Here is a 17,388-nt window from a genome sequence, read left to right on the forward strand (position 1 = left end):
TTCGAGTAATTCACACCTGCTTAAACTTCAAAAATCCAGGTTGACTGCATGCACACCTCCACTCTTTTGTTCCTCACTTCTCTCATACGTGGAACTACCTTCCAGATGCCATGCTATCCCACTCTTCCTTCAAAGACCTCCAGCATGTGGTCCACCACCATATCATGTTTTTTTACCAATCTTTATTACCCCTTAACCCTTCCACACCAACCCCCTTACTCGCAAGTTTGTTGCAGTGTTTCCTTCCTCCCATTCTCTCTATTCCTGTTCGTACACTTCCAATTGCTTATTGTGTGCAAGAGTTGCCCCACTGCTCCACTCCCATTTCATACCCTTTGTCACCTTGCTCTTCGACAAACTTCAATCTTTAAGAAATTAAAAACAACGAAACAGCAATAAAAGGAATGAGATAAGTGAGAATTCTGGGGGAAAAAAAAAAACACACAAACAGATTCATGCAAGTGGCTGATTAACAATCGAGTGATTTACAAGAACCACATCATTTCTGCAAGCAAGAAAGTGACAAATTCACCAAAAGTTGGTCTAAAAAATGAAGAAAAAAAAAAAAAGACAAAACCAGATTATTGCTTCGTTACTCATGCTATTACCTGCATTCAGTTCAATGGTTTCATAATACAGGGTTTCAAAATTAGCATTGCACTGAAGGAAATACTTACGTTTCATGTGATTGTTAATCTTAAAATTCCGAACAGAATATAAATGATATTCTCCAGCAGTTTTTCAACGAACTAACTGAAGAGGAGAAATGACATTGATGGTTCCAGAAAGACGGTGCAACTGCACGCACAGCACGTGCAAGCATGCACGCAGTCAGTACATTTTTTTTTTATAGATGGCATCATGTCTCGTGCTTTATGGCCACCTCGTTCTCCCGATTTAACCCTTCCACACTTTTATGTGCGGAAAAAGCTCAAAAACACGGTCGATGCCAACAATGCCCATGCAAAAGAAGAGCTGAAGGTGAACATTTCAGACGCTATCCATGGCATCCAGGCTGAAGAACTGTAGCGAGTGTTTCAATGCATGTATAGACCCGTCAAACTTTGCCCACAAATTAACAGGTCACACTTACAGCAATTGCTATAAATTTGCTGCAACTGTTCAATAATTTATAATAAAAAAAATTCTGTTGCCTCCGATTTGTCTTTGTTGTATTTGACAATAAATACTTTTCTCTGAAAAACTTGGCTTTTTGCACTCAAGTGTTAAGTTTCTACTACACCGTTTCTTTTGAATCACCCTGTACATACATCTATGCATTTGCATAAACAGAAGAAAAAAAAATACATACCAACTGCCCTTTAAGTTAAATCAAATATTTAAAGAAACTACCAAGGAGCAAAACCTACCTGAGTATAAGCTCAAACTTGAGTTTTTTCCATGCATTGATGATGTAGGAAGTTAAATGCTCCCGTAATGTCAACGGCTTGTCGCAGGATTGCAAACATGAATGCCCGTTCAGAGCACTGTAAAGTAAAATAAAAACAAATAGATTGCCCATCTTCATGAACAGCCAAGCAACAATTATTACCAAACATATTTACTGTTTCTAGTTGAACAAGTTGAACTGCCCAAAGAGAGAATTAAAATAATAAACAAACCATTTCATTTGGAATGTAGCCTGGTGTTGGCTTAGCGGTTAAGGTGGTGATTTGGGATCCTAGGGTCCTGAGTTTGAGCCCCGTTGGCCACTGAATTAACACCAGGGGGTTGACTCAGTCTGTCATTCTTCTGAGGTCGGCAAAATGAGCACCAGTGTACTGGTAATAGGCTGGGCAGTCTAAAGGCATGGACACACTGGGCAGTTGCCCAGGGGCCCTACACTGCATATTTTTCATGAGAGATCTCTTGGCAGAGTGGATAATTACTCGACCTCTCGCTGGAAAGGCCTGGGATTCAAATCCCTTTTCAAATTATATTGCAATATAAATAATTTGTGCTTAACTATCTGACAAATGTTCTTTCTTATAATGTTGTTAATCTGCAATAATATTGTATTGTTGGTGCAATAATATTGTATTGTTATAATGTTGTTAATCTGACTTGCAGCTGTGGATTTTAATTGCCTAATTGGTGCGAGGTTGTGTGTTGGTGTTTGCTTTTGTTTTAACGTTTAATGGCAACACTTCAACGGAGAAAACAGTTTGAAGAAGAAAGAGTGACTGACGTCAAGTGATTTTCAACTATCAATTGGGCAAACGTTTGTGTTGATCAATAATAAATAATTCAGACTGTACCATCTTCGTCTGTACGGTGTACCAATTAATTATCATTTATATGTTGAAATGTTGGTCTTTTCAAGGCTTATGTTATATTGTTCAAAAGTTTGTTGATTAATCCTCGCTTTACAGCATGTTTTTAGATCCTCGTGGAGGATCTCCAAGTCTTTCTTACTCACATTGTTGTTCTTCATCTTCTTCTTGTGGGCTTTTTTGTTTCACAGCCAACAGTTTTCATCAAAACTTCCTGAAATTTGGCATATATATGTAAAAATACCCTGCGCAGACAGTAACCATCTCCGATGTTGAAAATTCCTCCGAGAAAAAAAAAAGTTATGACGTCAAAATATCTCCGCTAATGGAAATCGCCTAAAAAAAATATCTCCGAAACTAGGCAAGCTTTTTGAATTGTTTGTGGAAATCGAACAGGGCATTAGCAGAGATTAATTACCACACATATGATACATCACTATGACGTCATGTCAATTTTTATGACGTCATTCCTATTTTTGACATTTTTTGTTTCACAACCCAGAGTTTTCACGGATCTTCGTGAAACTTGCCATGTATATGCAGAAAGCCCAAGCACAGGCAGTAACCATCTCCGATTTTGGAAATTCTTCTGAGAAAAAAAGTTGATGTCATAATATCGCCGCTAATGGAAATAGCCTATACCATTATCTCCGAAACTTGGCAAGCTGTTTGAATTTTGTTTGCAGGAATCAAGCAGAGCATGAGCACAGATAATTTATCGCAAACCTGATACATCACAATGACGTCATATTCGTTTTTATGATGTCATCATTAAGAGGACGAGGATCTTAGCTTATTTGAGCTTGTTCTTTATGTTTAAACATTGATTTTGTTGAAAGTACCAATAAATCTATAGGCTTAATTTAATTGACCGTTTACATTTTTATTCCAATGGGTGGGTGGGTGGGTGGGTAGGGGCTCCAGTGCATTGCTTAGCCCAGGGCCTAAAACGCTGTGAAGATGGCCCTGGTAATAGGGGCATTGCATCAGCGGCATAGCCGCGCCCCAAACCAATGATGCAACCAGCAGCCAAAAAAAAGGCAGCACACGATGGGATTTGGAATCATGTGACACGATGTAAAGCACTGATGCAATGGTTCTTATTATTTTTTTAACAGGCTTGGTACTGTTGGACCTTACCCCTAATAAAGGGAAGAGAAGAAGATGATCTCAGGCTTGTCGTGGAGCCGACATGCATGTGCACACACGCACACCTTGGGGAAAGTGCCGTCACTTCTTGGGGGCACTTTCGGCACGAGCGACACCACAACAATGGCACAACCTTTGTCACCACATTCAGCACGACATTTCCTGAGGAGGATTTTCCTCCTCCCCATGAATGCCAACCTATGGTTGTTTTTCCATGCTATTATCCTTTTAATTGCTGAACCTCAAGCAAGGAAGCAGCAGCGCGACTATTTTAACATCTTTGGTGTGACCTGGTCGTGGTACGAACCGCTGACCACCCAGACTCAAGAGTGAACGCTCTAACCATTACACCACAGTGTGTGGTTGAATTAACTGAAACATTAGAAAACCATTCATCAGATATGTTGTTAAATTGTTGTTGTTTGAAAATTACTCATTCGAACAGAAAGAGACAAAGCAAGCTGGTATTATTTTTCAATGCAAATCATTATGTCATCACAACATTGCATGCTTTTTGTTTTTTAAAAAGGTGCAAGACTAAAGTGCAAAGACAAATTAAAATGCACGATCAGGGTCACCAGTAAGCCATGAGGGTATAGCGGTCCACAGGGGATCCCAGAGCAATGTTGATGCCACGGACGGTGTTGATGTTTCGGAAGACAAGCAGCATGGGCCGAGGAAGCCGTTTCAGCACTTTCATGATCCTGTCAAAATGGTTAGTGGCCATTTCTTGCATGTAGGCTCTCTCTTTCCGTGTGAGTGCTCGTGTCAGTTGTCGTGCACTCAGCCCCATGGTCAGTGGGCGCTGCATCAGAATCTCACTGAACAAAAAATAATCTACAAAAAGGCAAAGAGCAATGCATCCATAAGGATACCAAAAATGGGATCGTTTTGAATGCTTTGTGTAAAATACATTTTAAAAACATGTACACAAGAATATGTGAAAGCATTTAATTGTCATGCAAACCAAGTGTCAGATAATCACTCATGTTAAATTACGTATTCAAGTGGAAGACCAAATACTGCATTGGAGTCATCAGAAGGAACCTGGATATTATTTTGCAATTTATTTTTGGGAATTATATTCTCAAACTACAATGCACTTCGATAAATTTGAGAGCAATGGATTGGCACTACTATGGTTATTTATCTAATCCACTGAAAGATTGGTAGTTTTTGCAAAGTTTTGTGATGGGAACTTACACAGTGTTTGTAAATGAGACAAAGAAGGAAACAAACAAAAAAAAGTTTCTCAGAAATTATTCAAATTTTGAGATCGTCAGCGATCTTATCTTCAGCTCAATTCCCATTACAAGGGAACAAAGGAGGAAAGGCCATGTTTTCCATCACATCTGTATGAAAACCACATCCAAAGATCTCCACCGAATGCAGATCGTGCTGATTTTATAGCCAACGCAATGCAGGGGAATTTGACCAGAGTACCAGTACACTATGGTCTTTAAACGCCTTTTGAAAGATACCGTAGGATCTTCAACAACAATGACTTAAATGCTGATGCAACTGCTAGCTCTATATTCCCATGTAGAGGTTTCTCACGTGTCTGTTTATCCACCATCTTGTAGGTCAAACATGATCAGCACACTAAATATTATTATTTCCCAAATCACTCTCTGTTGCTATTTACAATGCCTGAGACTTGTTCGATGCAACAGCAGGAACCTTTCAGAATAAAGCATGGTGGACACAGAAGGAACACACAAAATTATATGTCGTAATACCTCTCGAAACAAAACTAGAACCGCACTTAGTAGAGCACATACCTCCGCCAGGCTGAAAAGTTTACGTCATGTATCCCACCGATAGACCAGATCTGGATCCGAACCTCAAATAAAAATAAAAATCTTGTCTGCTTGTTTTAGTCACCTTACCAAATCATCCACCAAGTTTTGTCATAACTTGTCCATAACGTTTTGAGATATTGTGCTGTATATAAATTTTGGCCCCATCTCTCAATGTTGAAGAATGACTTAAAAATTATAGTATCCGGATCCAGATCTTCACCAAAATCGATTCAATTCGTCCTTGTCACACAACCATGTCCACCAAATTTTGTCCGAATCTGTCCACAACTTTTTGAGATATTCTGTTCACAGACAACAAACAGACAGAGACAGGGGTGAAAACAAACTCCATCCACCTTAGGTGGTGGATGTTAATATATAAAGGTACACTACAAGAAAAGAGCACACAAACAACAACAACAACAACAACAACCAGAGCCATGACAACTGTAGCAAGAACAATTAAGTGTTATAAAATATACTTTTTGAATGTGTTTCACTTAATTTTACATTGGCATAGAGAGTCACAAATAAATATGCGATACGTTTGTGACGTGCAACAGGTCTTTTGATTAAAGCAGTCAGCGAAGCGACAACATGATAAAGCATGATCACAACAGTCAATCAACCCCAAAGAGTTTTATGACAAGCCAGTGTGTTTAGAAGCATACATTCCTGATCAATATTGGTTGACATCACCAACACCTCTCTGTTTCTCTGTCATGTTCCAAATCTGCATTCCATGAACCCAGCCAGCCACAAAATATTTGTTGCCATCCAGGCTCTTATAAGCTTTTATTGTTTCCTTGTGAAGTCTGAAGAAGTGTTTACTAGATAATTATAGACATCAGGGTAATGTTTGGTCAGGCAGTTGCTCTGCATTTGAGTGCCTTTCCATGGGGGTCAGAAAGTTTCCTGGCAAGCTGTAGGGATCTGACCCCAGCAACTTCAAATTACCTCCACCACCGAAGGTGGGTTGTTTATTTTTATATATATATATATATATATATATATATATATATATATATATATATATATATATAAAAAATATATATATATATATATATATATATATATATATATATATATATATATATATATATATATATTTTAATTTTTCAAGTGATTCGTCACCATTGAGAGATGGGGCCAAAAACGACTTATAGCATGATATTTCAAAAAGTTGTGGACGAGTTGTGTCAAAACTAGGTGGACGAGATAGATAGGTTACAAGAACAAGCAGATTCGATTTTGGTTCAGGTCCGGATCCAGATCTGGCCCATCAGTGGGATACAAAACGTAAACTGTTCAGCCTGGTGGAGGTATGCGCTCTACTGAGTGCCGTTCTATTTTTTGGATGTAATTGGTGCCTGCTCTGCTCATCTAAATGACCAACATTAGATAAGTTAGAGCCACTTCCAGTTGAAGATATTTCTCCAAACATTTTGAGCGATTCAGATAATCTGGATTGTTTACAATCTGGAAGACCTACAAAATTGTGGACCACCAGGTGTTCACATCACCAGCTTACATCAGTGAGAAAACTTTATAAAGGATGGCATGCTCAAAAAATAATAATAATAAAAAGTAAATGGTGGCCTCTGCTGGAGCTGCACTATTAATGCAGTTTTTGATTAAGTACGAGTCCATCGATTAGTAAGCATGCTACTGCCCGCTGAAGAAATCAATGTTATAAAGTTGTACAGGTTACTCAATCTGTGCATTCTATTTTTGTCGACTTAAAGCAGGTAATCGTACTATGTAGGTTTAAGATTGGGGCAGAAGATATTCCAGTTTTTGAGTACTAGACAGCAAGAAAACATTTATTTGAACATGAACAATATTTGTGTGCTTCGTGATAAAAATATAAATTTGGAAAAATAAAGAAAGAACTGATATCCATCAGAAAGTTCACACATGGTTAAACATATGTAGGAAAAGGTAATTCTGCCCATCTAATCTACACCAATTGGAATAGTATGTCCACCCCAACATTTTCAGCAACCCAATGACAACTCTTTCTAATGCTTGAAAGAATTGATCAAGCATGTGCATATGCAGTCTGCCAACATTGACGTTTTAAAATTACTATTACTTATTGTTTTCATTTTTAATTACAGGGAAGGGGGATTGGTAGATGAGGCACACACAAAAAGGGATAGCAGTAAGTGAATTGGAAGGGGAAATGGCAAAACATAGAGGAGGAGCACACAGCTCAGCACACAATGCCAACTGGGCCGGTTGGTACATGCACACGTGGTCCCCACATCACCACGAACGCCAAGGCTCAGAGAGTGTTTCCTCATTTCGGAGTAGTTACGAAGCACAATCGCATGCCATAGCTGGCACAGTGAGAGCCGATCCCTGCGAGTTAGAACACAGCAAGTAGTACACTGTGGAAAAACAATAAGACTTCAACAATTCGTTAAAAGTCACAAAAAATTGAAAAATTCCACACAACCCGACTTCAAACATATCGAGGTGACTGCACTCACAGCTTATATTAATCCATTTTCCTTTTGATGACAGTAACGATATACAGTATTTTAATTAACAATGGCACTTAGTAGTTGGTAATTCCACAAGTACTTCGATAAAAGGTAGTTGTACAATTGGCAGTTCCACAAGAAAGTTTCAAGAGATCACTAAGAACAAACAGACCTGAAAGGTAATCTGCAGTTCATTGGCCTAGTCTCCAGAGTTAAATTGCTTGAATCTGAACATTAAGAATTCTGTATTAAAGTTGCAGAGTGTGATATAAATATCACTAATACTTCAAATGATGATGATCTGTTATCACAAAATAATTTTGTAGATTAATTTTTTAAAAAGAAAATGTGGGAGATCTTGCAAAGATTGTTGTTACATATACCCATACATGGCATGTACAAGCAAAGTAAAGAGAGGATATGGGACAAGGATGAAGAGAGCGGACGATTACAGATGCTGAGAGCCTACAGACAAGGGTTATCATTACCTCTGCCACTGAAGGTGGATGGAGGTTATGTTTTCATCCCTGTTTGTGTGTCTGTCTGTGAGCAGAACATATCATTACTTCTGTTGTTGATAGGTACTGCAGTTGAGATTTTGAAGGAGAGATAAGAAGGAGATTGGTTGTGAGTGATTGAATCAAGAGAATAATAAATCAAGGTAAGTGAGGGACCTTACATTTTCAGTAAAAGTGAAGAATAAAAATTACAAAAGCGAGCCAAGTTGAGAGAAGTACCCAAGAAGAAACAATGACAACAGAGTATCATGCAAATATAAAGAAAGAAAAGAAGAAGAAGAAACAAAAAGGAACAAGTTCACTACCAGGGTGAAAAACACGACGACACCTTCTCGGGTTGAAAATTATGACTAAAAGTGGGAATATGAACAAAGAGGGGAACTACAGCTGATGGGACGAATAACTTTGACCACTAGAGTTCATAGAATACCTTATCTTTGCTCTTTACTTCTTCGGGTTCCTTCTTGGCCTTCCGTTTGATTTTGTTTGAACCATATCCTGATGCTGTGTGGACTGTGCTTCCCCGGTGACGGAACCTCTGGTAGCTTGTACATGTTGCTGCATTTGAGCCTGGGGAGTAACTGCTGAAAACTGTCTGTCCAAGTTCTACCTGACATCTTTGTTTCTTTCACATTTCTTTCTAATTTTTATTTCATTTATTTATGTATTTATTTCTTATAATTTTCTTTATTCATTCTAATTCTTGCTTTCTCTTCTCTTTCATCTCTATATTCCTCCCTTTCATTATCTATCTCTCCAAGGAGAAGTGAATTCTTGCAGAAATTTTTCTGTAAGGCTCACTTGGCTGCACCTGGATGGGTTCCAGGGTTGTGGAGTAGCGGCTGAAACCCGAATCCTGTCCAGGCTCCTCCTGATGACTCCATCTTTGCTCTACTTCTTCTGGTTCCTTCTTGGTCTTCTGTTTCATTACCCCAAGCAGTGTTCAGGTGTATAATTAAATCAAAATAAAATAAAATAAATATGGCAAAGGTCATGTTATAAAACATATTCCATAAGTTTACCACTGTTGAGGCAGTGGCTATTACACCACATTATTTAACATGTTACATTCGTTTTCCATGCCTGTCATATATGTGTCCTTTATGACGTCCTTAAAAACAGTGTTTCCTGTTTGGAATGATTTTCATTTTTGGTTGGCTGCCAGCCAGGCAGAGTAAAAATATTATCTCACTCCTCTCTGAGCATGTGTGATCTGGATGAATTCAGAGCCAAAGTACTGCTATTCTACAGGTTTGTTTTCTGATTCATGTTAAAAATATATAACATTCAATTGAAATAAAGTTGTTCCTCAATCATAAACTAATGGTTATGGACAGAGAGACGGACGGACAACCAATTGCTTAACCCACTGCTTCTCGCTTTGTGTGCATGGGGGTAAATATCAAGAGTAACTATGACCTTGGAGGGAATATGCATGGCTAACAGCAACACTATGACATGTGAGAGAGTAAATATGAATAACAAGGGAGTCTGTAAGACATGCTGCCGAAACAACTCAGTCCATCTCCAGGATTATATATCATTAGTAATGATGAGACTATAATCAACAGGAGTAACAAGAACTATATAAAAGTAGTAAGTTTTACTCTCGTGACACTCCTCAATAACCCAAGACTCTTCCTTCAATGGCTGGGATGATGTGGGGAGTATGACTTTTTGGAGGCAGGGTAAGATTAACTTCGACTGGAATGCAGGATTGACTGATTCCCTCCCTTGCATATCTGAATGCAATTCCTCCCACATTATATTATTTTGCTTCTTATTGGGGACTTTTTTCCAGGCCGAAAGCATAAAAAAACAAGTTAAAAAAAAAGACATAAAATATCAGAGCACACATTGTTTTCGTAGTTTTGCTGTATGGAGTTAAAGGGCTAGCCCATATTTATGTACAACTAAAATGGCGGCCAGTCTACCAGTCGGCTATCTTTGACCAGATGGTCGGCCAAAAAAAAAAAATGACATGCTCGTGTAAGCAATCATTCATTATCTGTGTGCCAAGTAGGAACAACATTGGTAAATGCTTGTCCGACAAATGGTTGAGGACATGTTCAACATCAGTTTTTTTTTTACAACTAAAATGGCCGCCAGTTGGCCATCTTTGATCACATCATGAAACAAAATGATGTGCATATGTATACCATCATGTGTTGCCTTTGTGCCAAGTAAAAATAAAATCGGCCCATACATATCCGAGATATGGTCACGGACGCACGCATGGATACGAAAATTGAGACCAATGCATAAGCCCCTGTTTCAGACCAAGTCCAACGGAGGCTAAAATGTCAGCAATTTAACAGGCTTGTTAAAACATGCTAAAGTCGTTCAGGTAAGGCATGATGTCAGTTCCCTGCCCAATGAGCAGAGAATGGCAACTTAAATACCTGCAGGTTATTTTTAGAAATAGAGCCCAGACCACCTTGCCTTAGAGCACAAGCCTTGCTTTGCAAACACATTGGCAATGCATCTCAAGGGCATACAGATAAGGTGCTCAAGGGAAGATAATCCAGTTGTTTTATCCTTCTTTTTGTGCAAACCTCACATACTAGTTGTGCATCCCTCATGCAAAAGAAAGTCTATGATAGTGTTTGTAAGAATGGGCTACATGCTACTATTATGAAAAATGTTCAACTATCATACGAGTCAAGCAATGGCTTGACTATGAAGTTCATATGATGCTGACTGCAGGAAACGAATTAATTATTACATCCTATTAGCATACCTTTCTGAAAGGCATTCATACAATCCATGATCAAGAAGAATCAGTTCAGCTTTTCCATCGCTCCCCTTTCTTACCAGCACTGCAGTGGCACAGGCAGATTATTTCACAACACTGAAACATGGCATAAAACAGACATAATAGGACAGACAAAGAAGAAACAGGAAATATCCTTCCAAAAGTTTACCATTCCCAGGGTGAGGATCTGCATGAATAAATCCTGTCATGAAGATTTGTTCGGCAAATGCCCGGATTAGCTTGTCTGCCACCTGCAAGTACAGACAGTTAGCAAGCTGTGTTTTAGTCCCTAAAACTTTGTGTCTCACCATCCAGTGTTCAATTGCTGTAATCATCGACTCAAACTCAGGTAGAAACAAGAGATTACAAAGAAGGCAGAAAAAGAAAAAAACCTATAATGGCAAATCAACACCCTCGGTCTCATTGCAAGTGCAACGTACTCTACATAATACAAATGCAAAAGTGGTGGAACTTTGAAACAAACCCCCTCCATATATCATACCCCCTCTCCTCTCCTGACTTCAACCTGGTCAAAAAGCTTTTGCCTGTTCTTCTCTTGCACTCTCCACCCTCACTTTCAATTTAGAACCCATCTCACCCCTCCCTACCCCCTCCCATTTTGTATATATATATATATATTGCTCCTCTAATCAGTACACCAACTGTCTACATAGAAACTTCATTCACTTACATCTTGTAGGCTGAGCCCTTGCTTGGAAATATCAGCAATATTTGTGACTTTGCATCCATCACAATAATCTGCTGTCAGTACACGCTGCATTCCACACACAGACAGTACACAGCACTCTCAATATGAGTTTGACTTCATTTTTAGTGAAATACTGTTATGTCATTTTCTTAATTTCTTGCAAGCCTTATAATGGGGTAACTTAGCTAAATATAGCATAACAATTGTACATTTTGTGAGGAAAGCACCAAATTTGGCACACTGGTAGCCTATCATATTATGAACAGATTTGGATATTGGGTGATCTCAAATTCAGCCGCTGATGGCTGTGGCAGCCATTTTCCACTGCCATCAAAAATTTGAGATGGCCCAATATCCAAATCTGTTCATAACATGATAGGCTACTAGTGTGCCAAATTTGGTGCTTTCCTCATAAAATGCACAATTGTTATGCTAAGTTGCCCCACTATTATGGATTCCTCGAATAAGGGGAATTTCATCTCTTCACTGGCCAGAAGGAAATTGGTTCCTTTATACCTCTTTCACACTGAAAAATCAGTGATGAGCCAAGGGGCTATCCTGCTCACCACCCCTCCAGCTTAACCAAGATTTGCAGACCCATGTCAGGACTTGTTTTGCATGGTGTTTGTGTGCTGTGTCGATGCATTGATGACGTAAAGTTATGTTCATAGAGCGGACAAACAGACGTTTTCGGTTTTATTGTTTGATTCATGTTGCAATTGTATGCATTATATAGACATACTCACGTTGTGTACTTTTATAGATGTATGCACATTCTAACAGCACCTACTTGATAAACACCCACATTCTAAAAGAACGTACTTCGATGTACTCAAATTCTAATTGTACATACTTTATAGAGATACTCGCATTCTAATTGTAATACTTTATAGAGATACTGTACTCGCATTCTAATTGTAACACTTGAGAGATACTCGGTTGAAAAAATAAAAGCTAATGTGCAATACTGGCTACCACCAGGTGACGTTTGTGGCCTCTGTGAGCACATTATGTGCCGACAGACAAACAGATAAGCAAACTAATAAACAGACCCAAATGCAATACCATCTGATGGGGGCAAAAACCTAAATAAATGTATGGCATTCAATGAAAAATCCATCTTTATCTTAGATTACAAAGTTTGGATTATTACCTTGGTTGTCTTTTTCCAGTGCACCTTTGGCACCACGACAAACTTGAGATGTTTTAATTCTTCATAACAGCGCTCTGCATTCCTGCCTTCATGCTCAAAATCCAATTCCTGTGCCAACGTTTCCTTTAAATCCTGTGATGTAATATAGCAGGAGATCTCAAGGGAGGTCGGTCAAGAATGATTTTTTGACAAATATTTATAGGAAAATAGTTATAAATTGACCAAGCAATACTTTTTTATTGACTATAGTATCCAAGTAACAACAGCACGTGTGCTTCCTCCATTAAAATATCGAGTTCCTTGTCGTCCTCCCCTCATCACTTTCTTAATATGGGATGAATTCCATCTCACCAAGATGGGCACATAAGTGCTATTCGGCTTACCAAAATTAGTCGATTGGAAAACTAATGATATGTTGGGATTGGAGAGGGGGGGGGTAAAACATGTTACAACAACAAGTACATGATTAAATCTTAAGAACCAGCAAAGGCATGACCTGGTGAGCTTGTTCTTACTCTGAGTACCCAGCGAAACCCAAAGCTGGGATGCATGTACGCAACCAGATCCAGTAGAACTTCCAATGTCCTTAAGTCACCATCAAAACGATCTCTCAAATCAATGTACTGCACCTGCAAGTCCACACACCTGAGCACCTTCAGTAAACACGACAGAGTTTCTGTAAAATTGCTGAAACATTAATCGAACTTGTCTTGCCTCAGTTGTTATGGTAATATAAAGTAGAATTGAAGCACAAATATCAAGAGCTGAATCATCAGAACAACATGCACATGTGAATCACTAAATACACGCATTGGATTCTAAGGTTTTGGCTTGGAATTTTCAGTCAAAATTAAAGGAACACTATCAAAGCTGGAATGTGATTAAAGCATTGCTAGAGTTTTCAAAGAAAGTAAATCGACACGTTCAATGTTTTTAATTTACCTTTACAGCAACTGGGGTGCCATCCTCAAGTTTGGCCTTGTGAACCTGAGCCAGGCTGGCAGCAGCAAAAGGTTTATACTGAAACTCTTGGAAGAGCTCTTGAGGGGTCATCTGGAAATCCTCAAGGAACAAGGCTTCAACCTGGAGTCAAATATGGGCACAATAAGTGACAGGATAAATAAACGAGTTGAACAAAGTCAAACAGTAAAACGAAAAATTAGTTGAACCAATTCTTTCACATTTTGAACCATCTGATAGTGACCTCTTCTTAGATGTCATCACCTTCATGATCAAAGTGGTCCTAGTTATTCCTTTCCTTTGGCTTACAGGATGGTAGTAGCCAATTCTCCTTGCAATGTCATGTGGCTAAACCATTGCAGTTTCCTCTTCTGTAGTTTTGCCAAACGTGAAAACAATTCCTCCATTTCTGAATTGATTTTAGCTCATACCTATTCATTTGTGCGTTGGGCTCTTTACCATATTTGCAGTAGCTTTCCTAAACACCTGATCTCAAAAGCTTGGATTCTTTTTATTTTTCTTTCTCTGCCATGAATGTTCAAGCTCCAAATCCATAAAATGCTGATGAGATAACGACACCATGGAGCAGTCGAATTTTGGTTTTGAGTGATTTAGTTCTAATGGTCTATTCCTGATGTAAGGGCTGGCAGAATGGCTGAGAGGTACACACACTTGCCTCTAAGCTGTTATGTATAACTATATATATATATATATATATATATATATATATATATATATATATATATATATATATATATATATATATATATATATATATATATATATATATATATATATATATATATACACACATACACACATGTCGCGGGGCTGGGCAGTAATTTAAGACCCCCCCCCCCCGGCCCAGTTGTGGTGGATTGGCGGTGAACACCAAGCAGCCCAGATTGCCAAGCAGTTTTCCTTAGGAGGCGGACACATGATCCTCAGAAATTATAGTGTGCGTGGGAGGGACAGGGCGGCACTGGCGGAGCGACGGAAGCATAGCACAAGGGGTTTATACTCAAGCCCACGGGTCGCCAAGCTGTGGCCCGCGGGCCACATGCGGCCCCTTAGACGGACTTATGCGGCCCGCGGTGCCATATTAAGTTTACATTACAATGCGGCCCGCGATACTGCCAATTTGTCAGGGTCAATGATCAAGGCGTTCTGTAATTTTTATGATGATTTTGATTCACATTAGACACGTGTTTTTTAACACGATTATTCATTTATCTTATTCGTTGGCAAGAAAAATATATTCAGCACTAATTTTTGTTTAAATTTCCGCATATTAATTTTTTTTTTTTCCGGAATTTAGCGTCCTTTTTTGGGTGCGGCCCTCCGCCCCTCGCCACTTTTGTGGCCCTCTGCCCAAAAAGGTTGGAGACCCCTGCACTCGCTCCATAACAAATACACAGACATAGCAACTTAAAACAAATTGGGATTAAAAAAAATAGACAAATATTTACAAGGGACAATAATTCAGAATGTAATAATACGTGAGGTAAAGTAAGCCTAAAGTTGAGGCACCTCAACACACAGATACAAGGGAAAAACAAAACAAAAGCAAATCCTCCCTTTATTCTGGCACTTAGCTTTGTCCAGAGGTGGTCTTTATTAAACTTTGCGTTCGAGGTGCTTCATCCTGCGGGAGGGAAGACGCGCCCAAAATGGCGCCGAGCCGCTCTTTAGGCGGGAAACGTACGTGAGGTAATTCGTGAGGCAATATTCAACGCCAGGGCTCACCAACCGCCGTGTGGCTTTCTCGTCAATCGTGCTTGCCGGTGCCACAGCTTTGCAGAATGGCGCCACCTCTTTCAGTGATACACACGAGGCTTCGAAGTCGGTCGCATGACCAGCCAAGAGTCAATGACCAGCGTCTTGCTCCACCATGTGAGCCAATTCACCTCAGCACGAATATGAGAATCATGTAGTCTTCTTCATGCGTCGAAGGAAAGTCAGCCGTAATGCCCTGACTTACACGCCATCTCCTAGCTCCGTCGTCTCTCGACCGTGTCCATCATACCGAACTAAACCACCAAAACAAAAAACCTCCTCACTTCTTCCACTTCGGGGCGTAGCTTACTAACATGAAACCCGGGAAGGCGGGGCTTCTGCCTGCTCGGCACGTTTTGCTGGCTTGTTGTTATGGTTGTGGTTGTTATTCATGGCTGGCTTGTAAATGCAAAAACATAGGGAAAGGTCACAAGAGGCAATTACACACTGGAGGAAATTGGTCTTAATCCCTATCCAATTAACACAGCACCAACCGCCCCCCCCCCCCTTAATCCCTGGATTTTTTTTGCAATTGAGGCCAAAGCAACATAGGCCAAGAGAGTGTGAAAATAACATGGACTCCTCTTACTTGTATTACAAATTTTAAGAGTTCTGAAGGGCCACTCACGATACCCTCTCCTACCACCCCTGGGAGCGGCACTACACGGCACACATTTACGAAGATAATTTGCATCGCCCTATCTTTGGAACTCCTGGTAAGGAGGGCAAATGAAGTAGCTACTACCTTTGCCATATGACCAGTGGCCCCCTTGCCAAGTTTGGATGGTTGAGATCGCTTATGCCTGTTGTTGGCTTAGCGATTATGGGGGCTGGCTTGGGAACTTAGGGTCCTGAGTTAGAGCCCCGTTTGCTGCTGAATTAACACCAAGTGGGGTTGACTCAGCCTGTCATCCTTCCAAGGTCGGCAAAATAAGTACCAATGTACTGGTAAAGAGACACATCAGCAGCACAGATAAACCCCAACAAAATGATAGTTACCTGGTAGCCAAGCTGTGAAAAAGAAAAAAAAAAAGAAAAAGAAAAAGAAAAAAAGAAAAAAAAAGAAGAAAAAAAAAAAAGAAAAAGAAAAAGAAAAAGAAGATCGCTTCAGTAACGACCGAATACATCGACATCAGAAAGACAGATACTAAATTGCATATTTTAGTGTAATGGGACTGAAGACAGATTGCCAGGGCTCACAGGGGCCCCACTGGGCAACTATTGTCTTTTGCATTGAGGCCCCAAATCACTAACGCCACCTCTGAATGTCCACAATCTAATGCTGACAGATGGATCCCAAGCGTAAGGCCCAGTCACACATTGACGTTTAAGCCAGCTTATGCCGATTTTTGAAAAATTTGTGTAAAACGCTGGTACACGTCGAATACGTTATGGGTAAGTTTTGATAACATTGAGAGCACGATGAAAAACACTGCCATACGTCGTAGTACGCTGGTTTTAAACGTTGTACTTTTCGGTTGGCCTCAAATTTTCCATGCTTGAAATTTTAAGACTTATGCCAGCGTATGACTCACACGTTCCGCATAACGCTGGCCATAAGTTGTAGCCACGTTACGCGATCGTCAACACGCGTTAATTGTAAGTTGCTCATAAGTCGAAACATGTCGAGGTAATGTTTAGCGTACCCGAAACTTATTTCTAACCTATGAGTAACGTGTTGTAGGCACGTTACGCGATCGTTCACACGTTACTTGTAAGGTACTCACAAGTCGAAACACGTCAAGATAATGGTTAGCGTCACTGTTCCAGACTCCCTGGGATTTTTTTCTTCTTCTTCTTCGGT

At 39.7% G+C, this 17,388-nt stretch overlaps 1 protein-coding gene across 6 annotated transcripts in view; it reads right to left on the minus strand.

Annotated features, from left to right (window-relative positions):
• The window catches only part of ADCK5 (aarF domain containing kinase 5), a 44,406-nt gene that overhangs the window by 13,175 nt on the left and 13,843 nt on the right, over window positions 1-17,388 (minus strand). For 3 of the 6 annotated variants that reach the window (XM_085888284.1, XM_085888283.1, XM_085888279.1), the window contains 9 exons: window positions 13,791-13,931; window positions 13,364-13,477; window positions 12,849-12,980; window positions 11,678-11,761; window positions 11,156-11,237; window positions 10,972-11,050; window positions 7,449-7,588; window positions 4,001-4,259; window positions 1,371-1,487 (listed from right to left, as the gene is read on the minus strand). In XM_085888284.1, coding sequence (XP_085744410.1) covers window positions 1,371-1,487; window positions 4,001-4,259; window positions 7,449-7,588; window positions 10,972-11,050; window positions 11,156-11,237; window positions 11,678-11,761; window positions 12,849-12,980; window positions 13,364-13,477; window positions 13,791-13,931 — 1,148 coding nt within the window. The remainder of the gene's footprint in view (window positions 1-1,370; window positions 1,488-4,000; window positions 4,260-7,448; window positions 7,589-10,971; window positions 11,051-11,155; window positions 11,238-11,677; window positions 11,762-12,848; window positions 12,981-13,363; window positions 13,478-13,790; window positions 13,932-17,388) is intronic. The other 3 variants (XM_085888280.1, XM_085888281.1, XM_085888282.1) reach the window with 3 other exon arrangements.

The sequence above is a fragment of the Eptatretus burgeri genome, chromosome 7 (assembly GCF_056783735.1).
Source record: "Eptatretus burgeri isolate ZD-2024b chromosome 7, Ebu_testis_v1, whole genome shotgun sequence".
NCBI classification, from domain to species: Eukaryota; Metazoa; Chordata; class Myxini; order Myxiniformes; family Myxinidae; genus Eptatretus; species Eptatretus burgeri.